General features: G+C 50.6%; 10 protein-coding genes across 10 annotated transcripts; 5 read left to right on the plus strand and 5 right to left on the minus strand.

Moving 5' to 3' along the window:
- Positions 1–293: 293 nt before the first annotated feature.
- Positions 294–1,960, minus strand: PENARI_c002G12373 (RNA-binding signal recognition particle subunit SRP54; the record flags this gene model as incomplete). The annotated part of the gene is made up of 2 exons (XM_022627986.1): positions 294–1,829; positions 1,883–1,960. The coding sequence occupies 2 exons, from the start codon at positions 1,958–1,960 to the stop codon at positions 294–296; spliced, it is 1,614 nt and encodes a 537-aa protein (XP_022492229.1).
- A 212-nt stretch (positions 1,961–2,172) lies between these two features.
- Positions 2,173–3,069, plus strand: PENARI_c002G11847 (rRNA-processing protein RRP15; the record flags this gene model as incomplete). The annotated part of the gene is made up of 1 exon (XM_022627950.1): positions 2,173–3,069. The coding sequence occupies one exon, from the start codon at positions 2,173–2,175 to the stop codon at positions 3,067–3,069; it is 897 nt and encodes a 298-aa protein (XP_022492197.1).
- A 273-nt stretch (positions 3,070–3,342) lies between these two features.
- On the minus strand, positions 3,343–4,074 carry PENARI_c002G01120 (ferredoxin family 2Fe-2S iron-sulfur cluster binding protein; the record flags this gene model as incomplete). The annotated part of the gene is made up of 3 exons (XM_022627207.1): positions 3,343–3,584; positions 3,645–3,751; positions 3,815–4,074. The coding sequence occupies 3 exons, from the start codon at positions 4,072–4,074 to the stop codon at positions 3,343–3,345; spliced, it is 609 nt and encodes a 202-aa protein (XP_022492686.1).
- A 180-nt stretch (positions 4,075–4,254) lies between these two features.
- Positions 4,255–5,842, plus strand: PENARI_c002G07825 (mitofusin complex protein UGO1; the record flags this gene model as incomplete). Its single annotated transcript, XM_022627679.1, has 2 exons — positions 4,255–4,617; positions 4,694–5,842. 2 exons carry the CDS (start codon positions 4,255–4,257, stop codon positions 5,840–5,842), a joined length of 1,512 nt encoding a protein of 503 aa, XP_022492330.1.
- A 1,072-nt stretch (positions 5,843–6,914) lies between these two features.
- Positions 6,915–8,465, minus strand: hapX (bZIP transcription factor HapX; the record flags this gene model as incomplete). Its single annotated transcript, XM_022627903.1, has 1 exon — positions 6,915–8,465. One exon carries the CDS (start codon positions 8,463–8,465, stop codon positions 6,915–6,917), a length of 1,551 nt encoding a protein of 516 aa, XP_022492562.1.
- A 2,672-nt stretch (positions 8,466–11,137) lies between these two features.
- PENARI_c002G11689 (M18 family aminopeptidase) lies at positions 11,138–12,694 on the plus strand (the record flags this gene model as incomplete). The annotated part of the gene is made up of 1 exon (XM_022627938.1): positions 11,138–12,694. One exon carries the CDS (start codon positions 11,138–11,140, stop codon positions 12,692–12,694), a length of 1,557 nt encoding a protein of 518 aa, XP_022492733.1.
- A 465-nt stretch (positions 12,695–13,159) lies between these two features.
- Positions 13,160–14,559, minus strand: PENARI_c002G05345 (uncharacterized protein; the record flags this gene model as incomplete). Its single annotated transcript, XM_022627507.1, has 5 exons — positions 13,160–13,572; positions 13,631–13,698; positions 13,762–14,138; positions 14,171–14,305; positions 14,359–14,559. The coding sequence occupies 5 exons, from the start codon at positions 14,557–14,559 to the stop codon at positions 13,160–13,162; spliced, it is 1,194 nt and encodes a 397-aa protein (XP_022492533.1).
- Positions 14,560–18,387: 3,828 nt separating this feature from the next.
- Positions 18,388–19,724, plus strand: PENARI_c002G07425 (rRNA-binding endoribonuclease; the record flags this gene model as incomplete). The annotated part of the gene is made up of 2 exons (XM_022627641.1): positions 18,388–19,155; positions 19,209–19,724. The coding sequence occupies 2 exons, from the start codon at positions 18,388–18,390 to the stop codon at positions 19,722–19,724; spliced, it is 1,284 nt and encodes a 427-aa protein (XP_022492897.1).
- Positions 19,725–20,132: 408 nt separating this feature from the next.
- Positions 20,133–20,932, minus strand: PENARI_c002G08696 (H/ACA ribonucleoprotein complex subunit NOP10; the record flags this gene model as incomplete). Its single annotated transcript, XM_022627741.1, has 7 exons — positions 20,133–20,155; positions 20,212–20,264; positions 20,319–20,386; positions 20,490–20,534; positions 20,610–20,622; positions 20,679–20,828; positions 20,925–20,932. The coding sequence occupies 7 exons, from the start codon at positions 20,930–20,932 to the stop codon at positions 20,133–20,135; spliced, it is 360 nt and encodes a 119-aa protein (XP_022492178.1).
- Positions 20,933–21,193: 261 nt separating this feature from the next.
- On the plus strand, positions 21,194–22,633 carry sen2 (tRNA splicing endonuclease subunit SEN2; the record flags this gene model as incomplete). Its single annotated transcript, XM_022627926.1, has 1 exon — positions 21,194–22,633. One exon carries the CDS (start codon positions 21,194–21,196, stop codon positions 22,631–22,633), a length of 1,440 nt encoding a protein of 479 aa, XP_022492896.1.
- Positions 22,634–22,943: the final 310 nt, after the last annotated feature.

Below are 22,943 nucleotides of genomic sequence, written 5' to 3' on the forward strand. Positions count from 1 at the left end.
GTCCTCATCCATTCATTCAACAAAGGACAGATCTTTGGGGTACAAAATGAACGTGTAAACTAGACCAGTCTCTGCCATATTAATTCCAAATCAACAGCATAAAACAAAATCCATTGGTTTAGGATGGTATATATGGTAAAGTTAGGTTTAATACCAAAATTTGTTCTCATGTACAAAATTACGAATAAAGCAAGAAAACGCCAAACACCAGCCCAGATGCTAAGGTGATGAGCCAGCGATTCGATGTGAAAAGCAAGAGAACAGATAACAGACCCCAAACCCCAAACCCGGTCTTAACGTCCTCCTCTGCCACGTCCGCCACCGCCGCCACCACCACCACCACCCATACCACCCATCAACCCGCTCATTTGGCTCATCATACTCTGCAGATCCATGCCGCCGAGGTTAGGCATGCCGCCACCGCCCTGTCCACCGCCCATCATCTGCATCATCTTGGCCATATCGGGCATGCCGGGCATACCACCCATACCACCCATACCGCCGGCACCACCCATAGAAGCCATGCGCTTCTGCATAGCGGCCATCTGGTCCTTGTTTCCGCCCTTCATCATGTTCTGCGCACGCTGCATCTGCTTCTTCTGGCCGCCAACACGTTTGGCCATACCGGCCATCATGCGGTGCTGGGAGAGGACATCCTCGACCTCGCGGACGGTGGTGCCACTGCCGTGTGCAATGCGAACCATGCGGCTGGGCTGCTCGACGAAGTTCTTGCCATCACCGTCCAGCTCGGCTGCTGTCATGCTGTCGAAGATGTAGATCATGCGGCGCAGCTTCAGCGAGCCGTCCTCGTCATCGAGACCCTGTGTCATGTTCGACAGACCTGGGATCATGCCGGACAATTTCGACAAAGGTCCCATCTTCATGATAGATGTAATGTTCTCGCGGAAGTCACGTAGGGTGTAGATACCCTCTGCGATATGCTTGTACGTTTCCTTAGCACCTGCAGAGTCCTTGGTGATAGCCTGGACGTGCTCCACCAGTCCAGCGACATCGCCCATACCGAGTAGCTTCTGAACGAACGCGCGTGGCTCGAATCTCTCCAGGTCCATCATGTGCTCACCAGTACCCAGGAAGATAATGGGAGTGTTGGTTGCGGCGACAGCAGAAATAGCACCACCACCAGCAGCATGGCCGTCAGTCTTAGTAATAATAATAGCACCAAAGTCTGCCGTGGCCTTGAAGGCAGAGGACTGAGCCTCAGCAGATTGACCGATTGTGCTATCCAGCACGAGAATAGTCTGGTCTGGTGTGACAGCGGTCTGAATCTGGGTCATTTCAGTGAATAGCTCCTCCTCCTGACGGTGACGACCACTAGTATCGACAATAATGATATCAAATCGCTCCTTCTTGAACTTAGCCACACCCTCAGCGGCCACAACGGCGGGATCCGTCTGCGTCAGACTACCATAGTATGGAATCTTTGCCTTGGTAGCGTTCTGCTTCAACTGATCAAAGGCACCGGCACGGAAGGTATCCGCGCAGACCAGCGCCGTCTTGAATCCACGTGTCTGGTAGTGCCGAGCGAGCTTCGTACAGGTTGTTGTTTTACCCGCACCCTGCAAACCAACGAACATGATCACATTTGAGCGCCCCTTCTTAGGCCGGAAGGAGTCTGCGTGGGGGTCGACCAGTTTAACGAGCTCGTCGAAGACGGTCTTTTGGATCAGTCGCTTCTTGTTGACTGCGGCCGGGAGGGAGGCAAAGTTCACGCTGGCTTTAATCGATTTGCGCAGGGTTCCCACGAGGCGGACATTAACATCGGCGGAAAGAAGAGCAGCGCAAATTTCCTTGATCATATCATCAAAGGCCTAGCATTGGATTAGCAAAGTCGACTTGCGGCATATTGAACAAGACGGCGTACCTTCTCGTCGAGGTTATTGGACCTCGTCATGTCATTGACGGCGGCGTTAATACGCCGCCCCAGATCTTGAAGAACCATATTGAATGTGTATGTGAAGAAATCAAAGAGAAGAACAATGCCCAGATTGGTGGAGGGGTGAGGGTGAAGCACGAAAGACCAGAGAGGCAATGTGGAGGGGCCAATCGGAGAGCGGTCGCCTTTCACCGCCCCAAAAAAAAGTTGATACTGCTCTTTTGGATCAACGCGGTGACTTTCTTTTCACTCTCGCCATTACACATTATTTTGTTGCAATGGCTCCCAGTTACTCCAAGAAGCGCAAGGTCCTCGACGGCCTTAAGGGCAAGACGGGTCGCACCAAGAAATTCCGCAAGCAGCGTGACTACCACAGCAGCTCCGAGGATGAGAGCGACAATGATAACTTCGCCGCCGTCAACCTTGAAGACTCCGACGCCGAAGACGATGGTGGAGTCTCAGTGAATAAGAAGGTCGCAACTGAACCTCCTGCGAAGAAAAAGAAGACTACCGCAGCACCAACGCCGCAACCGAAAAAATCAGAGGACGAATCAGACGTCACCGACGATGAGGAGATTGAACTAGATGACGAAGACCTTGAAGACCTTGAAGATGACGACGAAGAAAACAATGCCTCTGGATCAGACGAAGACCACCCCACCGCCACAGGCGCCAACCGTGGCCGATCCGTCCCCAAGCGCAATGACCCTACCGCATTCTCAACCTCCATTTCCAAAATTCTGGCAACAAAACTTCCCACATCCGCACGGGCTGATCCCGTCCTGTCAAGAAGCCAGTATGCCGCGAAGCTATCCAGCGAGGCAGCGAACGAGAAGCTCGACAAGGCCGCGCGGGCTAAGATGCGCGCCGACAAGAAGGAAGAAATGGACCGCGGCCGTATCCGCGATGTTATGGGTATCAAGAGAGGACTCTCCGGGCAAGTCACTGAGGAGGAGAAGCGTGTGCGCAAGATGGCCCAGCGCGGTGTTGTCAAGCTGTTCAACGCTGTGCGCGCTGCCCAGGTTCGGGGTGAGGAAGCAGCCAAGGATGAGCGCAAGAAGGGCACAATTGGTATGGGCGAGCGGGAGAAGGCTTCTAACGAGGTCAGCAAACAAGGATTCCTTGAGTTGATCAACGGAAAGAAGGGAAAGCCTTTGAACATCGAGGAGGCGTAAAAGTTGGACCTACGATTACCCATGGCATGTTTCTGGCGTTGGGATAGTTTTTGTGTATATTTTTCTTTACATTGTAATACAATTGCTCTCGTGGAGACTTCTTTTCGTTCAACATAGTACAGGAGATTTTCCATTTTGCGATATACGCAACTGTGCTTGATGTGTGAGGAATAGTAAAATACATAGTCCAATTGGACTAAAGCCTTTTAGCTTGATGCCGACCCGAAGTGAATTTGTTCACGATCCTAGCGTCTTCCAAACCCTCTCCCGTATTTATTTCGCCTCAAAGTCGCTTGCTTGTAGGTTCCGTGTCATGGACGGCAGTCGCACTACTAGTCCGTCCAGATCCTTGGTCATGAGCACCTGGCAGCCCAGCCGCGATGTCTCAGTCAGGCCGAATGCCAGATCCAGCATGTCGTTCTCGTCGTCAGATGGCTCCTCCATTCGGTCAAACATGTCCGGGTCCTCCACAATTACATGGCATGTTGAGCAAGCACAGGATCCACCACAGGCACCTGTTGAGACAGTTCAGTTAGTCATGGCATATAGAAGGAGGACTGTTGGTTCAACATTACCCTCCATCTCGAGATCATTCGCCTGGGCGATGTCTAGCAAGTTGTCGCCCTCGGCAACCTGAAGATCAACCTTGTTGCCATCCTTGTCGATAAATGTGATGTTGATCCTGGAGATGTATCAGCATGCCGCATGAACAAAGCGCATGCAGAGCGCGGGCCGGTGAACATACTCTTCACCGGGCTTTGGCGGCGTGATATGACCATGCGCAGCTTGTGCGGTCACAGAGAAAGAGCGCCGGGCTGCGCTATATCCTTGCCATGATGATTGTAGGCTCCGGTGTACGGCCAAAGTTGACCGAAGCTGTGTTGTGGTTCCGATAGTCCTCGTCCTTGAGAATGTCATGTATCTCCGCGATTGAGTCAGGCCGATGTCGCTGGCGGTTTTTGGTACACGGCACAATTGCTGGCCTACTTGACGCCAAAAAACCATTTTGTGAGGGAGGAATGAACAACAAAAGTGCAGATGCAGAGGGGAAGAGAAAAAAGGGATCCGGGGAGAGTTGGGAGTGATCGTCCAATGGCCGCGGAGGGAAAAAAAAGACTGACAAAGCTACGGACATTCCACTCCCGACTTCCTTTCCCCGACCACTTTATCCCCGAACCACCCAACATGACGACTCGTGAAGGGATCAATCCCTTGCGGCCTTATTACATTCCCCCGTCTGGGCTATCGCCAGCTTCAAATGCTCCGCCCGAAGTGACATCGCCGTCATCGGCTCAGGTGTTCGGCAGCACGGCGCGCGACCTCATCCATGACCTGGACTATGCCGATTATTTGGACGCCTCGCCATCGGTGTCCGACTGGGTTCGCGATACCTTGAACCGGGCCTTGGTGCGCTACACTAAGGTTCTGACTGCCCAGCCGTTTGATGTCGCCAAAACCATCTTGCAGGTGTATGTCGTGCCCGACGCCGCCGATGAGCAGTGGGACCGGAAGTCGACGCCGGGGGCTAGCGGTAGCTCTTATGATTCGGTAAGAATGACCTTTTGGATAGCAGATATACATCTGTGTGAAATGTCATATCGGATTACTGACAGTTTGCCTACAGGAGTCTGAATCATCCGATGACGAGAGCAGTTACTTCACCTCAGCAGCCCCTCCAACACCGACGCCAAGTACACCACGGTCTCGCAAACCAAGGCACCATATTACCGACCGCAGTGGCTATATCCGACCTGAGTCTGCGGCAAAACCTGCACGTGCGTTGGCTCTCAAGAACTCGAACTCCCTGACCGAAGTTCTCTCCCAATTATGGTCCTCCAGCGGACCCTCTTCCCCCTGGAAGGCCTCCAATGCTACATTTATTTACTCTCTTCTCCTACCGACCTTGAACACCTTCATTCGCAGTCTTCTTTCGGCAATCGTCGGTTTGCCCGAGGAGGACATTTCCTCGTCGATGACAGCCGACATTCTGACCGCATCCTCTCCCCTGGTGACGCTGCTTCTATCGTTCATTTCATCGTCCCTTTCTGCCATTATTCTAGCTCCTATCGACACCGCTCGCACATTCCTGATTCTCACTCCAGCCACCCATGGCCCGCGGTCCCTCGTCCGAGCTATTCGCCAGCTCCCTACGCCCAATAGTACAATCCCCTCACACCTCGTCCCTATCACAGTCCTGCACTCAAGTCTCCCCAACTTCATCATGACCTCGACCCCGCTCTTCCTCAAATCTTACCTTTCAATCGACCCCCTCCTCAACCCGACCATATGGAACCTTTGCACATTCCTCGGCTCCGGTCTCGAACTTGCCGTTCGGTTCCCACTCGAGACGGTGCTCCGTCGCGCACAGATCGCCACATATACCTCCCTGAGCCTGCGCCAGAAGTCGTCCGGTGGCAGCATCCGTGCGGCATCTATTGATGCCTCCGACGTTGAAACCATTGTCCCCACTCCGCGCACCTACCGCGGCATCATTGGCACAATGTGGCACGTCGTCTATGAGGAAGGCGTGAGCTCCACACCATCCGACACAGAGCGTGCTCAAACCCTTCTCGGCCAGCCATCCTCCCAGCAACATCTCAAGAAGCGGAAGCAAGGCCAGGGTATCCAAGGCCTATACCGCGGCTGGCGCATTGGGATGTGGGGTATCGCGGGCATCTGGGGTGCCACTCTACTCGGCGGAGTAGCCGGTGGCCCAGAAGACGAAGTGACAACAAGGGGCGGTCACGGCCGATCCAGCGGCGGACGCTTCTAATCGAAACAGGGACCTTCAATTTGAAGCCAAGCCCACCCTCAACCCATTAATCCATCGAGACACCAAGTCTCTCGTGCCCTTCGATCGATCTAACATTCCACTTCTCTTCCCAGCTGAGAAAGCCCGAGATTGGCAACCAAAGCATTTCTCATCGTCTTGTGCATCTTCGTTCTCCACCTCTCCTCTCTATCCTCCTCCCTCTGTTTACGTCTTATACCCCGGGAATGGAATCCAGGGGACAGAGGCGATCGGCGTCTTGTCTTGCTTTCTTTTGGTGCTCTCTTCACTGAAGCCCGTGTATAAACTCTCCACACACCCCTACCACATAGCTAATAACGAGATATGGTCACAGCGAGGTCTGGTTCTCCGCTTGCTTGGTAGTTAATCTATTTCAAAATCATTGAATCTTGCGTATGAAATCATAGAATGATAAGTATGGTGCTTGGTTCCCAAAGTATCATTCTACCGTAGGGTGAAATTCCTTATGAGGTTGAGAATTGTGATAGGATGAAATCTACGATCCTATTGCTGGACATATTGAAGAAAGGAAAGTATTGTGTAGTGCATATCATTCCATTCATAACGAAGCCACCTTGTATACATAACTCTCAAAAAGAGAAAACGCCGCTAAAAGTCGATCCGTCTAGAAAAAGAGAAGATTGAAGGATGCCGAAACAAAAATCGGAAAAAGGAATAATGCCCACCGGATCGAACCGCTGACCATGTTCATAGCGGTCAGAAATGCCCGTGCCATACTCTACCGATGCTTTGTAGAGAGCGGCGACATCAAATGAGACATGTGCTTTTGAGTGATGAAGGAATCAAGAACAAGTTCTGTTCTCTTCGAGAAGAGCCTATAGCCCGGTTCTCCTCCGGAGAACAGAACACAAAAAAAAAAAAGAAAAAACAAGTCCGAATGATGGTACATAGAGCGGCCAGGGGTATGGGTATCAAAGTCGTCCCGCGAATAAACACGGGCAAAAAACAAAAAAGAGAAAACAAGAAACAAGTAGATGAAAGCCCGGCCGCAATGGATTCCAAAAGAAGGAACATGTTTCTTTATTTTTTATTTTTATTTTTCAGCGAAACGTCTGTCAAAGTAGCGCAGCACGCCCATGACGCTTGCAGCTTCGACTTCGATAGCTCCCCGACTACCACGGGCCTCGGCGAGGGCGAGATCACGAGGGTTTGGGAGGGTGTGTAGCTTGGGCAGCCAGGAGGAGATCTCGTCGCTGGCGCGGGAGAAGTTCGGGTGGCGCGAGAGGGTGGTGAAAGCGTCGGCGCAGCTTAGCGTTAACTCTGAGGGCGAAGCGGGCTTGGGTGCGGGAGGTTGCGAAGGCAGGGTGGTGTTGTTACGCGCGGGGGTCGTGGTGGCGGGGGCATTTCTTGACATGCAGCATCCGCCGTCCTTTCCAGCTCCGCCGCAGCAGCCTCCTCCCGATGGAGTTCCGCTCGCTGACCGGGAGGCTGCCAGCGTCTTGCAAAAAAGGGTGCTTCGGGGGTCGGCAAGACACTGGGCGCAGGTGCCTGGCCCGTTGGCGCAGGGGTTGGTTGCTTGGCTGATTGGTGGGAGGATTACTTCAGAACGGACGTCTCCCTCTGATGGGGGTGGTGTAAATTGGGAGATGGACTGGATCGGGGCGAGGCGGTTGTTCTCGAAGGAGTTGCGGCGGCCGCGCTGCTGTTCCTGGGCGGCCATCTCGGCGCAGATGCACGGAGTGCCATCCTGGCAGAATCCACAGGGGTCGACTGGGGGCGAGGAGACGTCGTTGTCATGTGATTGGGCTGGGACGCCAGAGAACTGGGCCGTGAAGTCGATCTCCATCTCCTCTGGGTCAGGCTTGATATCAGGATCACCGAGGTTGCGTGTAGGGCTGCCGACGCCATGAGGTGGGTGCCTAGAGCGGGATGACTCGTGGGTGTCGATAGGCATGGCAAATGCATCTTCAATGCACTGGCAGTGGGCGTTGGAGCAGTTGTTGCAGCCGAGCGGCACGTTCATCTCTCCGTCCTCCTTGTTCCGGTCGGCACTAGTGCTAGTAGGAGCCACATCTTCCATGCGGGAGCTTCGGGTTGTTGGGCGGTTGCGAGGTGGCAAGGGCACAGAGTCTGGGATAACAGCGGCCTTGCTGTTGGGGTCTGAAAGAGATGAGCGGAATTCCTTGACTAGGGCTTCCTTTGCACTGCGCTCGATCGAAACTTCCTTCTCTAGGGCATGACATCTATCGCGCCACCAGCCCATCTCCTCACGGACCTGATCAACCTCATTGGAGAGGTTACTGATCTGCTGGTTGAGTTGTGCCACTTGCATGTCGTGGCCATCTTCGATGTCCTTCATTTGCTCCTCCAGTTCGCTGACCCGGGCAGCACGACGTTCACGGAACGCTCGCTGAGCTGCCCGGTTCTGTGCCTTGCGCTTGGTCGGGGGTGTATCCGTAGCCGGTTTGCGGCCGGGCTTGGGGCGTGGTGGAATTACCCATTCTTTCGAGGTGATAGAGCCGGGAGTACTAGGACCGGGCGATGGGGCCACAGAACTCTTAGCCGCCAGTGCGGGCGCCGGTGCAAGCGCCAGCGAGGGGACTCCAGCTGGAGCCGGGGTGTAAGACACACCAGGAGTGGCCATTTTGACACCGAATTGATCAAATGCTGTGTTGGGGTCAGTTGGAAGCTCAAGATTCGGAAGTGTTCGGGCGTACGCACGAGCCGTGTTTCGGTCGGAAGAGCGGAAGTGCGCTCATGCGAGCCGATAAGCGAGAGGGACCAGTAGAGGGGTCGAACAAAGAGTACTAAAACCCTGCAGTAGTAAGGAGAATAATGGCCACGGGAGGTAATAAACTAGGAAGAAGAGAAAGAGATAAAGACCGAGGGGGAAAAGCCGGGAGAAAAGTGATGATCAGATTAGATTATGTGCTCACATGATGCCGGTTTCGGACACGACGCTCGGCTGTATACTCTGTGGACCTTAGACCTTGCCAGCAGATTTTTTATCTGATCCGAGTAGTGGAGTTAGTTCCGAGAAGTCGTTGGTGGGCTGACGCGGAGCTACGTTCTTCTTTGTGATTTTCCTCGCTAACTGCGTTTGTTGGCTTATTATGGGGAGCTTACCTCCAGGGCTGGTCAATCAGACTTGAAAGAGCTCGAGGCAAATCTAGTCCAGACTGACCTCTAGCTCAACTCTCTACATCTCACCCGTTTATGACTCTATGACTCAACAGTCAACAGACGACCCGGATCCGAACATTCCAGCAGAGGTGGAGTGTCTCGTCAATCCGTTGACCATGGATGGGCATAAGAAAAAGGACCCCCTGCATACGACCCACGCAGCCATTACCTAGCAAAAATGGCGATTGACCCAATAGGAACGTGCCAATGCGCAAAATACCTTTTCCCGGAGGACTCAGGCAGCGGTGAGGGGGCATAGATCGTCGTGGAACTCGATATCCGAGCAAAAGCCATAGGGCCGCTCTCGGGGCCTGATCTTATCTGATTGCACTAACGCAAAGTGTTGCTTCTTTGGGAAATGCAAGCGACACCCGATCCATGTTCGCACTTGTTTAAACGGGCCTCGTTTCCCTTCTGTTCGAATGAGAAATCGTGATTGGACAGCTTTCAATTCTGCTCAGCGGGCTGGGGTCTCCACATAGGCAAATTCTTATCAATCAGTGACGCTCCCACCCAACCCGAGTCAGAGCCGAAGAACGGATCTTTCGTAGACTTCGCCCGATGGGGTTGGGATTCCCGCTATTATTGCTGGCTGTGATGTGCAGGGAGGGAATTGTGTCGCCGCCATTGGATCCTTTCTCTTTCTGGCCACCGTGCTTAGCTTGTTATGGTGGCGATCGGAGTCTATGATCCACTGGCCTCGGTGATCTTTTTCGTGCTTCTGCCTACGATGCGTTCTACGTTAGTCTTGACGCACAATTCATTCGGATTCAAGTGCCGGAGTTCAATAATTAAGCAAGGGTCACTGCGTTTTAGGTACATATGTCTACCTATTGAGGTGGTTAACATTCAGCATGGACGCCATGTCTCTTCAATTATGGCAAATCTACCTAAACTTTATGTAAACTATTTAACAGTAATGACAGGCTGTAACAACTAGTAATCAAGCCGAAACACCCAACTTTGGATTGATGAGGCTACGAAACACTGTATGGCATCAAAGTCGAGTTTTGGGTGTCTCATTTCTGCAGCTTGTAACATACGTTATGGACAATCATTGCATTGTCTCTATTCGTGGGATCTCATTTGCTATTGTCTGAAAATTGGTCTGTGCATATTTCATATGCGTAGGGCAAGTCAAGTCATATTCAGCGACTAGCAATTGCTAAATTCCATGATCTCCCGAGGAGCCTCGAAAAGCACATCAGAAGTAATGACCTTCGACTCAAGGCCGACTGACGCCATCTTTCTTGGCTGGGAGCACTGATCTACTCCTCTTCCGCTTCCTCCTTATCTTCGATTCCCATCTCTTGCTTGTAGATTGCCCATGGTTTGAACCTAAAAACCCAGACCCCTACAATATGGAGCTTTAGGTCGTCCAGTCTCTCCACAATCTAAATGTTCAGGTTGTTCCAATTTTATATATGCTTCTCGAATTGCATACACTATCTCTTTTATATATCATATCACTATTTCAAGGATCTCATGTCGACGACATACAGCAAGTCAACGATCTGATGTCAATAAGCACGGGGATGGCGGTTGATTCTCCTCAAGGTCTAAGTTCAACAACTGTCCCAGAAAGTTCAAAGCCGGGTGATCCTACTTAAGATACAAATGCAAGCTCGGAATCAAAGTGACAAAATCGCCTGATATAGACTGCATTCTCCTTTACAGTCAACCATCTCGTCTTTGCCTTCGCTTTCGATCCTTTTCGGTTCTTCTATGTTTGTGAGATTGCTAGACTGCCGTATGTTTACAGAATATGAATGCTCAATATATATTCAACCTTGAGATTCACGGCTAGGAATCTACTTGAGCTGATTCAGACTAGAAATGGCGTCATAGGGCTTGTAAATGTTGATCGCTCGAGAAGATGTTGATTAACAGCAGGCCATAAGTACTGCTCACATATTTGCACCAGTCAAATAACTCAAAATAGCTTATTCCGAAGTTGTTACAGGCTGCCCTGGAGATCTCCTCCGTATTCCAGTCAGCTGCATCCGTTATCAGGCACCGGACTTGGCGATAAGCAAGGGGCAGCCCAGCCTCCGGACTCCGCCTTTCCCCTCACGAGTCATTCTCTCTCTCCAACTCCTTCACCTTCACCTTCACTCTACCCTCAACTACACTATGACCCGAAAGTACGCTTCATCCCAAGGCCTCGATATGTCCTGGGCCTCCCAAATGTCTGCCCAGTTGCCAAACCCGTTCCTGTACCAGGTTCCTGCAGCTCAGCCAGTCCGAGCTCAGGAACCGCCCGCCCAACGGACCGATGAGCCTGTACGCCCCGAGGACTACTCCAAGCCCTACTGTGAATTCATGTCATCCAACCCTACTATCTTCCACGCCGTGAAATCCTTCTCCAACCAGCTCGAACAGCACGGCTACAAGTACCTCTCTGAACGTGCGGTGTGGACATCGGAGTTGAAGCGTGGTGGCAAGTTCTACACCTCCCGCAACGGAAGCTCATTGATCGCTTTCAATATTGGATCGGAATATGAGAGTGGTAACGGTGTGGCCATCGTTGCTGGCCATGTGGATGCGCTGACCGCCAAGCTGAAGCCTGTTTCCAAACTGCCTAACAAGGCGGGCTTTGAGCAGCTCGGTGTGGCCCCGTATGCCGGTGGTCTCGGTGCTACCTGGTGGGACCGAGACCTTGGTATTGGTGGTCGTGTGCTCGTCCGCGACCCGGAGTCTGGCAAGGTCGAGACAAAGTTGGTGAAGCTTGACTGGCCAATTGCCCGTGTGCCTACCTTGGCTCCTCACTTCGGGTCTGTTGCAAACGGACCATTCAACCCGGAGACTCAAATGGTGCCTGTTATTGGTATCGACAACTCTGATTTGTTTGAGCACTCTAAGGCTGAGACTAGTGATATCAAGTTTGGCAAATTTACCTCGACCCAGCCCGAGAAGCTTGTGAAGATCATCTCCAAGGAGCTTGGTATTACGGACCACAGCACTATTGTGAACTGGGAGTTGGAATTGTTTGATACTCAGCCTGCTCAGTTGGGTGGTCTGGAGAAGGAGATGATCTTCGCCGGCCGCATTGATGACAAGCTTTGCTGTTATGCTGCCCAGGAAGCGCTCATTGCTTCTTCGGATAGCACTTCAACTGGTACCGTCAAGATGGTTGGCATGTTCGATGACGAAGAGATTGGCAGTCTGCTCCGCCAAGGAGCCCGGTCGAGCTTTATGAGCAGCGTCATCGAGCGCATCACCGAGGCCTTTGCCAAGGACAACTATGGCCCCAACCTCCTCTCTCAGACCGTGGCCAACAGCTTCTTGGTTTCCTCGGATGTTATCCACGCCGTGAACCCCAACTTCCTTAATGTGTACCTGGAAAACCACGCACCTCGCCTGAACGTTGGTGTTGCTGTATCTGCCGACTCAAACGGACACATGACCACCGACAGTGTCAGCGATGCCATTATGAAGCGTGTTGCCGAAAAATGCGGGTCCACCTTGCAAGTGTTCCAGATTCGCAATGACTCTCGCAGTGGCGGTACCATTGGACCAATGACCAGTGCTCAAATTGGCATGAGAGCTATTGACTGCGGTATTCCACAACTGAGCATGCACAGCATCCGTGCCACAACCGGTAGCTTGGACCCCGGTCTCGGTGTCAAGCTGTTCAAGGGTTTCTTCGATCACTACGAGGAAGTCGACAAGGAGTTTTCCGACTTCTAGATTTCCTCGCAGTGGCCACGGGCCCCGCCTGGTCTGATTGATATAAACCCCGCATCTCCTTTGTACAAGCCCGCATTGGGCGGGCTCTCGCTATATGTTATTTGAGTCTACACACGAGACTACACCAATGTGATTCCGGTATCAACTTAAACCTTTCAAGCGGTTGTCATTCAGCCTATCTGTGATTTGATTGCTGTACCACGACTATATATCCAAGAATTCCCAAATAGACGTTATAGAAAGAAAACCATGTCCAAGATGACCCGAAAAAAAAACAAAAAGAAACAAGAGAATGTCGAGTCGTGGGGTTGTAGGTGAGTGAATAACAGTCCTCAGACTGGAAAAGACCGTAAAGCTCAAAGCACGAGCAAAGAAACCCAGACCTCCATCACGCATATCACATTATCCAGCATGAAGGACTAGCCCATAAATCAGACCGCGAAGAAATAACCAACCCCAAAACAATCAATGCCTCAACGAATCCACCGACTCCGACGAAGGCGTAGCATGATGAACAGGACCATGTGGCTCAGGGAGCGAATAAATCTCCATCAACTCCTTCTTCTCCTCCTGAGACCAACTCTTCCCATGGCCACGATCGTTGCTAAACCCATTACCAGGAACAAGCTCAAGCACACGTTCCGGGTCACCAGCACCGTACTCGGGATCGTCGCCAGGCGCGTCGAACGTTGAACTGTCTCCGTTCCAGGTTGAGTTGCGCTGCGTTGTGTCGCCGTAGCTGGGGCGGCTTGCACTGAAGGTTGTCATCATTCCTGGGAAGATGCGGGTGAGTAGCGGTTTGAGCGTTGGGAGGCAGGCACAGATTATGCCTGTGTTGCATTCGACTGCGGACCAGGCGGCGGCAGCGACGTTGTCGTCTGCGTTTTAGGTTAGCTTTTTTTGTCAGAGCCTTTGATTTGATTTGGAGGTGCGTACAGGTTGGATCTGTCGAGTCTGCGATCTTTTTTAAGCTAGTTAGACGGACGATGCTGGTTATGCAGACACTAGCGGGTATTGTTAGTTATAGAGTCCCACGATTGACCTGGTATGTCTTAGCAACCACTCACAAGCCTCCCAAGCCAAACATGAGCATCAGAGCGAACTTCTGCTTCCGAGGCAAGTCAATCACCAACAATGCTGGGATGGGAATGATGAAGATGGCGAGATCGGTTGCAATATGCATACTAGCATTCGAGAACCATAGACCAGGCTTGCTCAAACAGAAACCTCCTTGAATTGTAGGGTCCCAGAATTTGGCAACCGGGATACAATTGAGGAATGCACTGATTACCGCCCAGGTACCATAGACGCCAAGGATGGTGATCATGATCCAACAGACGACGCGCATGCGATGTGTTGGGAAGACGCGGAAGTATTGCATCAGAATTGAGGCTTTGGCGCAGAGAACGGCGGCGTTATAGAAAGGAATGGTGAGCCAGAAAGCCTGTTGGGGTGGTTGTTAGACACGGCGTTGACTGGTGGGCAACCGGGTTCGGGCGAACTCGCCTTCATCTGTCTCTCGAGGATTTGCGGTGGGATATCCTTCAAGTGCATACCCATTCCACTGATTGCTTCGACTATATCCAATCCCATGAATACATATGAGTTGACCTGTTTGTCCGCATTAGCCGTTGGTCTTTTGGCGTCTCGGCATGGCGACTTACCAAAGCGATGATGACCATCCAGTCATTTGCTTCGACCTTTCTCATGAGTTTGATGCGGGTGTACATTCTCGCAGCCACGAAGCATGTTGCTAATGCCGTGAAAACAACGCTCACGGTCAAACCCTGTACTCCGCGGGAGGTCATATAGATGCCGTCATTATCCCGCTGGAATATCGCATCGCGAATTTGATACATATTCATCTTGGAACGCCTCGTTGGCCCTGGCAAGGAGACCTGGGGATGAAAGAAAGATTCCTACCCCGGATCCAATATCAAAAGAATGTGGACAAAACTGGGGAATATGCAGAATACTTCGAAGGCCAGATCAATGTAAAATATTGATCCGATTGACCAGTAAATCCAAGGCTCAAGGTCGAAAGCAAGTCAAGGCGAAATAACAGCGAGCTATAAGAAGAGAATCTCTCGAACCGCTTGGAGAAAAGGGAGAGGCGTCAAGGTGATCACCTTATGTATAAGCCGATTTGACAAGCAAGCCGATAAACAATGCAGCCAGATCCAGAAGTCTAAAGGCCGAGGCGAAAATGCATAACTAACCCCGTCTCCACGAGAGCAGAATTTAATTGATCAATGATCTGCTAGTATTGCGTCTCCTCGCCTCCCCGGACTGGCGGACCGATGCTTAAACGCGAGACAGTAGCCCAGTCTCGATGAGAGCGTGTTTGCAAGGTGCAGCGCAAGGGGCCGCATACAACGAATCGGGCCCAAAGTAGATCCCGAAAGAGTCGATATGTGCACTTGGAACTGCGGTTCTAATTTTTTGATTTTTCTCCTTCCTTATTTTCATTTCGGTCATCTTGCATGTGCAATTTGGCTCATCGTGGATAACATACCCCCATGAACGAGGAAGAATTATAGTTTGCAGGGGACGTAGATAGATCGATTGTTCTGAAACTTCTAAACTTACACCCCTTTCCTCTTCACTGCTCTGTATGGTGAACTAGTCGCTGATCTTCACGACGATCGCATGTGGAACGATCCGCCTGAGTTATCGATCGGATCAGGTATGCATTGGCCAGTGTGCCTTTATTCCCAAAAAAAATTATGCATGGCGGTTTATACTCTTGTGACTATTAGCGACCCTAGCTGCTGGTATTTCATACGCAACGCAATCGTTGAACAGATTCCAAATATCTTGTTGAGAGGTCGGGACATTGAGAGGTCGGGACAACACGCTGCAGACTTCGATATTCAATCTCCGCAAAGGACCACTGAGATTATTGGATTCGATTTCCGCCGGTGATTCCGAGGGAAAAATGACAGGAACTAATGATGAAGATCATGGGGTCCGGAGAAGAATATCCTCCGGGCTCCAGCCTGCTCGACTATGTAGGTATTAATCTGCGTGTTAAGCTTGTCATTGGCGTTGATCTATCTAGAACGTCGCAGATCTGTATTATTTAGCGTCTGTTGGATGGAGTCAAACCCATTGGATGCTAGAATTTGGATCGTGAGTATGCGCGTAACTCCACGATGTAATATACACATCACATCCCTGCCTATGACATCGCCACAATCCCACCTTGTGGTGGGCAAGGCACGGAAATGACAGAACAAAACATCAAATAGTAAAGAACTAAACTGCCGGGACACAATAACCCCCGATCGATCATAATACTGGGGCCTCACGTCCGATCCTATACAGTACATCGATCGAGAAACATCTTCGGTTTCATCACCTCGTTCTGCCCCTCTATCGTTACCTTGGGGATAAAAAAAATGATTGAAATAAAGTTCAGCTTGTTTCAAGAGTTGACAGAGAAACGAAGCGCCCACATCCGCCAGGGACCCGAATTTGCTTGGTAGGGCTTCGTTAAGCTCGTCACACAGGTCACTAGTCGTGCAAGGGATGCCCCAGAAGTTTCCCACAAATATACTTGTTCTGAGAGGGCGGAAATCCAATTAAAAGTGGAATTCAAAGTTTGAATTAAATCTCCTATTCGTCGGGCCAAATCGCCGTTCGATAGTGGCTGGTTCCTTGTAAGGGATTGTCGTTACTTGCTTCTAACCCCGACGTAAACACCCAAAAGCTTCATTTCCCTGTGCTGGAACTTGATAATTGTATGTATTTAGTTATGAATTTAACATTGGAAACCGGTTTTTATGCGTTAGATCACCTCAGTCTTTTTAATAGAGCTAACGAGTTCCATTCAGTCGGGCACTCAGTTCTCACAATAGGCAAAGGTGTTCACGATGCGCTTTTCAGCCCGCGGCAAAAGGTGCAAAGTAGTTTTTGGAAAAGCAATTAATCTCTAAGCCATTGAGATAATCAGCTGAAATGTGTGGCTGAAACGAACTCCACCAATGTGGATTTGACAAATGAGTTTACATGTCACATCCGGGGGCTGATTGCCTGCACGAAGATTGATAATTGCCAATTCATCCTCGCGGAAGGGACTGCAGGCCTTTCTTTGCGTTGCTGGAGATTTGAGTCTTCTAATTTCGTTACGTGGTGGCTTTAGCAAATATGCAGGGCGCTAGGTTCTGAGCTTGCATGCACATATATTGCCTTGGTTGCCGAGTTGCTAAGGAAGCTCGGTAATTAACAGATGTATTGACAGAGTAGATATCGTCTGTTAATGCTATTTGGACAATTGTAGAAAACATGGTAACCTTTCATTATGTGGGTACTCGAGACGAGTCCACCGCGACTGCGATGCCTACTGTAGACCACTGTGACTGGCCTGCACTGGAAATGCACAATCAAGTCTGGTTCAAAATGAGACGGTTCACGGCAACCATTTACTTCTGGCTGCTCTGGACAGAATGTGGTGTGCCAGTCATGAATGAACAACGCAAGTGTCCTTGAAAGGATTGTTGTCGAAACACTACTCGGTCAGCGCTGCTGATTCATGGCACCAGAGCTAAGGATTTCTCTTATGTACTCTCGGAGTCTTATGATGATAATTGCAAAATTTGAAGTCTCAGTCGGATCCCTATAGGAAAACGTCAAAAAAAGAGAAGAGCAGAAGAAAAGTAGAAGGCATCCCACCGGGATCTACCGGGCGATCTCTAGGAATCGACCGCTTTCTCTCTGCACGGTATGGCCTAGCACAGTTAACTGTAGTGTTTTACCACTAAATTATTTGGGCGGGGTGTTGCATTAATCTTGATGAGGAGGGTTGTTTGCCATTTCAATTAGGAAGGTAGGCTCCAATTTTGATATCTAGAGTGACCCGTTCATATGACACGTTATGTCCCACAGATTCGTAATATAAAACACTGCCAAAAGACTTTAGGTCTATAGTTGAGTATCCGATTGACTCTGGTATTAATATGATCAGATTTCCGGCACGCAAGCTACGTCAGCGTAACATGACTTGCACCAAGATCTGGTGGTGGTCTGCTTAAGGCTTGCGGGATCTGTTCTCAGCCTCAACTTGTTAGGACTGTACAGAAACTCGGGGAAGTTTTTCCACGGAATATGACAGCTCCTTCACTTCTCTCGATGCCTTTGGGCCTAGTGGCTGGTATACGACTCTCTGCGTGATAATATTTACAGTCGATATATTTCTAAGATTAATGTTTGGCAGTAAAGCAAACATAAATTCTTAATTCCTCCCTACTTATCTTGAGGGTCGGAATAACTACATTGGTTGACCAACCGCGACTAATTCCAATTATCTATCCATAGAGATACCAAGACCAGTCCTTAATTCTTCAAGAGCATTGGTATAACATTTACTTTGCTTCCCGAGGTATTCAGCCCTGTTGCCAACAACAGCGCCACTTCATTATATCTACATAGATATGCTAAATTTCTATATAGCCTTAGTTATCAAGCAACCATCACAGTATTCGCTAAATTGGTCCAAGGTCAATTGGAAAAATAAAATAAAAATAAAAAATAAAAACCTTGGTGGTTATAGATGCGATAAGATAGACCGATAAGGACGCACAGACCATTCACAGAGAAATTTCATCTTCAACACATTCACTTTCTCAAGTCGCCTGCATTTCCTCGCTCTCTCGTTGTTGACCAGTAGGAATATTCCTGTTATACAGGTCAATATGGCGGAGACTACAAACGCAACTCCTAAGCCCGTCCACACAATTGTGTTGGACGCGGGTCCGATTCTCAAGAATACCCCGCCGCTTTCGACCCTCCTCGCGCAATGTGAGGAAATTATCACCACCCCCTCCGTGGTGGGCGAAATTCGCGACCCTGATGCCCGCGCACGTGTCGAAACTCTGTACCTGCCATTCTTGAAGCAGCGCACGCCCACACCAAACAGCTTCAACATCATCAGCGAATTCGCTCGCAAGACTGGTGACCGAACTGTGCTGAGTCGAGTCGATATCGAGATTCTCGCCCTTGCATACGAACTTGAGTGCGAAAAGAACGAAGGAGACTGGCGGTTGAGAAGTGTCCCCGGACAGAAGAAAATCAACGGCAAGCCTCCTGTGAAGGAAGAGCCCAAGGAAGAACCCAAGGAAGAACCCAAGGAAGAACCCAAGGAAGAACCCAAGGAAGCCCAACCTGAGTCTACAGATGTGGAGTCTATCACAGAGGGTGTGAAGGAAGCTGTGATTGAAGAGAACCAAGAACAGCCTAAGGAGGAGGAAACTGTCCCTGCCTCCAACGAGGATGTCGAGATTGTTGCCGCCGAAGAGCAGGACGAAGACGAGCCTACAGATGATGCCGATTCCGACGGCGGAGAGTGGATCACACCCTCCAACTATAAGAAGCGCCTGGCTCAGGATGAGTCTGGTGGAGCTGCGTCTCTTACGGCTGCGCCGAAGACGATGCAAGTTGCGACCATGACCACTGATTTCGCGGTAAGTACACACGAAACCAAAACATTGAACCACACACTAAGATAGTTGAATAGTGTCAAAACGTTCTCCTCCAGATGAACCTTAACCTTCTGTCTACCACCACCCTGCAGAAGATTCAGCACCTCAGAACCTTCATTAAGCGCTGCCACGGCTGCTTCTTGACCACCAAGGACATGAACAAGCAGTTCTGCCCTCGCTGCGGCAAAGATACCCTTACTCGTGTCTCTTGCACCACCACTGCTAATGGCCAGTTCACAATGCATCTAAAGAAGAATATGCAGTGGAACAACCGCGGCAACGTATACAGCGTCCCCAAGCCCATCGCAGGCAGTGCGAACGGCAAGTGGAAGGGCGGCGGTGGCAAGGGAGGATGGGGCACAGAGCTCGTCCTTGCTGAGGACCAGAAAGAGTTTGTCCGCGCTAACGCAGAAGAAGAGCGCCGGCAGCGCCGTGAGCGCGATCTCATGGACGAGGATTACCTTCCTGGCATTTTGACCGGCGAGCGCAACAAAACCGGCGGTCGTACCAAGGTCGGAGCTGGGCGCAATGTCAACTCTAAAAAGCGCTAAGTGTGCGATGTGGGTGACTTTGCATCTTGCATTACATGGGCTGGAGTTTGGGGGCATGGAAAAGAAAAAAAGTTTCGTTTCACTTGGTTGATGTCACTGTTGCACTCATGTTGACGATCGGCCTGTTCATGAGGAATGACCATGTCTTGTCTTTTTGATTTACAGTTGAACATAGATTATGTAGCCAGTCATACGATTGTATATGAACAGTTACCAAAGTCCTTGTTGTTGACGACCTAGATCAGGTATCATATTCTCTAATTTGTCTAGGTCAAGCCCCGACAAGAATATCCAACGAAAGCAAACCAAGTATGCACATCTTAGCCATCCGTTGACCGCAGAAAAACACCATTCGCCGAAACATGGGCTATGCCGCCCGGTGATACACTTTTCCCAGTGTTAATTGCTCTAAGCCTGGGCAGGGTTGGCAGCTGTGATATCGATATTAGTTTCTAGAAAGCGCAATTTGGGAGGAGATTCGACGTACCGGACTGCTGGGTGAGGAGAAGACCGTAGCGCTTCTTCAGGGTGACACGGTGACTGCGGAAATGGTTAGCTCACTGCAATTCCAGCATACAACACAAATGCACCTACCGAGAGTACTTGTCATCGGGAGAGAAACGGGCGGGGTGGGCAGACTTGGTAACCTCACCGTTGAGGACCTGTAGTTGACCGATGTTAGAATCATGCAAGGTACAAGTAGAACCAGAGGAACCACTGAGTCTGAATACAACAGAAACTCCTCGACGCAGTTGTTTCCCATACCTTCTTGAGCGTGTAGACACGCTTGCCTTCGGTGTCGAGAGTGTACTGTTCGTTAAATTAGCGACCGATTCTGGGAGGGAGCTGGCGATTCGTGCGCTTTGCGGTTGCGATGAAACATACCATAAGATGCATTCTGTAGTGATCGAGGTTAGCAAGCCGATATAATCGAGTACAAGACCAATAACTCACTTGGCGGTATTGGTGCTTCGTTTTGGCTTGACGGCGATAGTGGAGGAATTTTTTTCTCGATGAACCTGAGCGAGCTCGGGCCACCCTGCTGAGTCATGTTCTGCTTTAAATGGCCGAGCTTCCCGCAAAAATTCCTCTTCCTCGAAAGAGCTGCAAAAATAGTATCTTCATCTCTATGACAGCGCATAGTCATCGTTGATGGGCAGAAATGCCGTGGTGGCTTTAGTAATTGACAGTTCAACTTACTCCAGCATACAGACCTCCAGGTAAGAATGACTTCTTCCCTCTCCCCATGCCCTTCACCTTCGGTGATGACACCTTTTATTCATGCTCAGGCAGACGGCACTTTGATTTCTAGCTGTCTGTCAATGATCTGCTGAATTGACTACAACGGTATCTGAGAAGAACCACACCATGTCGATTGAACACTTCGCATGTGGAAAGACATTCGCTAACATCGAATTTCTTCAGGACTTTTGAATCTCAATACGAGTTCTTCCAGTAGTGGCTTCATAATGGCCGCTCCAGTAACCAGCACTGAGAGGCCTGCGTCTACCCAGTCCGGGCCTGCAGATGCTCGCCCGCCTCGTGCTCCCCGTCCTCCTAGGCCCAACTTCAGACATATTCACCGGTTCCCTCTCCCGGTCACTGTACATCATGTCCCTCCTGTAATTCCTCATAACCCTCTCTCTCTTATTAGTGTTGTCCTCTCGTACCTCACATTTCTTATCTCCCCGCCCCGTCAAGAAGTCTACTCGGCGTATTTTGACTCGGCCACTTCATCGATCCATGTTACGGACGAGGATGCCATTAAGGCCTTGTGGCAGATGGGCTTCTTTGGCAAGGGTAGTCTAAGTCGAAGCGAGCCGAGCTGGCTGGCACGTGAGAAGAAGCGGAGAGGGTTGTTGGGCGGCAAGTCAAGTGAGGAGGTTACAAGGCAGCGGCGGACGGAGCGACGTGAGCTGAAGCTAGAGCGTGCACGCATGGAAAAGCTGGCCATTGAGGAGAGACTCAAGGCTGAGGCTGCGGCCAGGGAATCGGGCGCCACGCCTGACCAAGATAACCAGTCAACGCCAGCAGATGGCACGGCTAACGACACAGCAACCTCGACTGAGAAGTTCTCCCTCAGGAAGGCAAAGGAGGCCAGAATGCTCGAGGCACGCAACCAAGCAGCACAAAAAGCGGCTGTGACGGATTCAACAGATCAAGCCGAGAAGTCGCCAAATGGGAAGTCTGTACGCTTCTCGCCAGTCGTGCAAAAGAAAGAGTTCCTATCAAACTCGCCGTCTTCCATCAAACTCCCCGATCCCCTTGTGGATAGCATCGAAGCGGACGAGGAACCCATCTTCGAAAATGAAGAGCATCTCCAACTTTCCAAGGAAGAAGCATTCTTCCTCGCCTACTCCCTCGGCGCCTTGAACGTCTACGATGCCCCCGCCAAGGCAGGCCAGAACCAGCCGAACTCAATCATCTCAACTACATCCCTCCTCAAACTCCTCTGCAACCACTCCTACTATCCCTCTCGGGATGCCTCTGCCGCCCTCCAACCCGACGACCCCTTCATGCTCTCCTATGTCGTCTACCATCACTTCCGCTCTCTAGGCTGGGTCGTCCGCTCCGGCGTGAAATTCGGAACAGACTACCTGCTCTACAACCGCGGACCCGTCTTCTCACACGCCGAGTTCGCCGTCATCGTCATCCCCTCCTACAGCCACTCCTACTGGACCGAAACCGAGGAACGGAAGGAAGTCATTGCTGCCAAGCAGGCTCGGAGTTGGTGGTGGCTGCACTGCGTCAACCGAGTCCAGGCCCAGGTCTTGAAGAGTCTTGTTGTCTGCTACGTGGAAGTGCCGCCGCCTTCTGCTTCCATTGATGATATTGGTGCTTTGCTTGGTACTTACCAGGTGCGCGAATTCCTTATTAAGAGATTCGTGCCTAACCGCATGCGTGATTGAGTAGCATGGTGTTGTTTTTACGTTTTTGTACAGGGCTTCTGATACCCTCAGCTCATGCTGTTGCTTTGAACATGAATTGTTGCATACTTGTAATATCATTGCATAATGACCCATGATGTCAACGATTTACTATTCCAAATACTTTTATCAATGTAAATACCTTGTAGAATGTACTCGTTTGCCGGGTCATGAATCGTGCAAAAAAAAGACTATACTACGACGCTAGTCCATAAGAGGTAATATTGCTGTCGACACTCACGTGACATGGATTTCGCGTCTGGCTCGCGTTCGGGTGCCAGCCCAGCAATTT

Source organism: Penicillium arizonense, assembly GCF_001773325.1.
Source record: "Penicillium arizonense strain CBS 141311 chromosome Unknown PENARI_contig002, whole genome shotgun sequence".
Lineage (NCBI taxonomy): Eukaryota > Fungi > Ascomycota > Eurotiomycetes > Eurotiales > Aspergillaceae > Penicillium > Penicillium arizonense.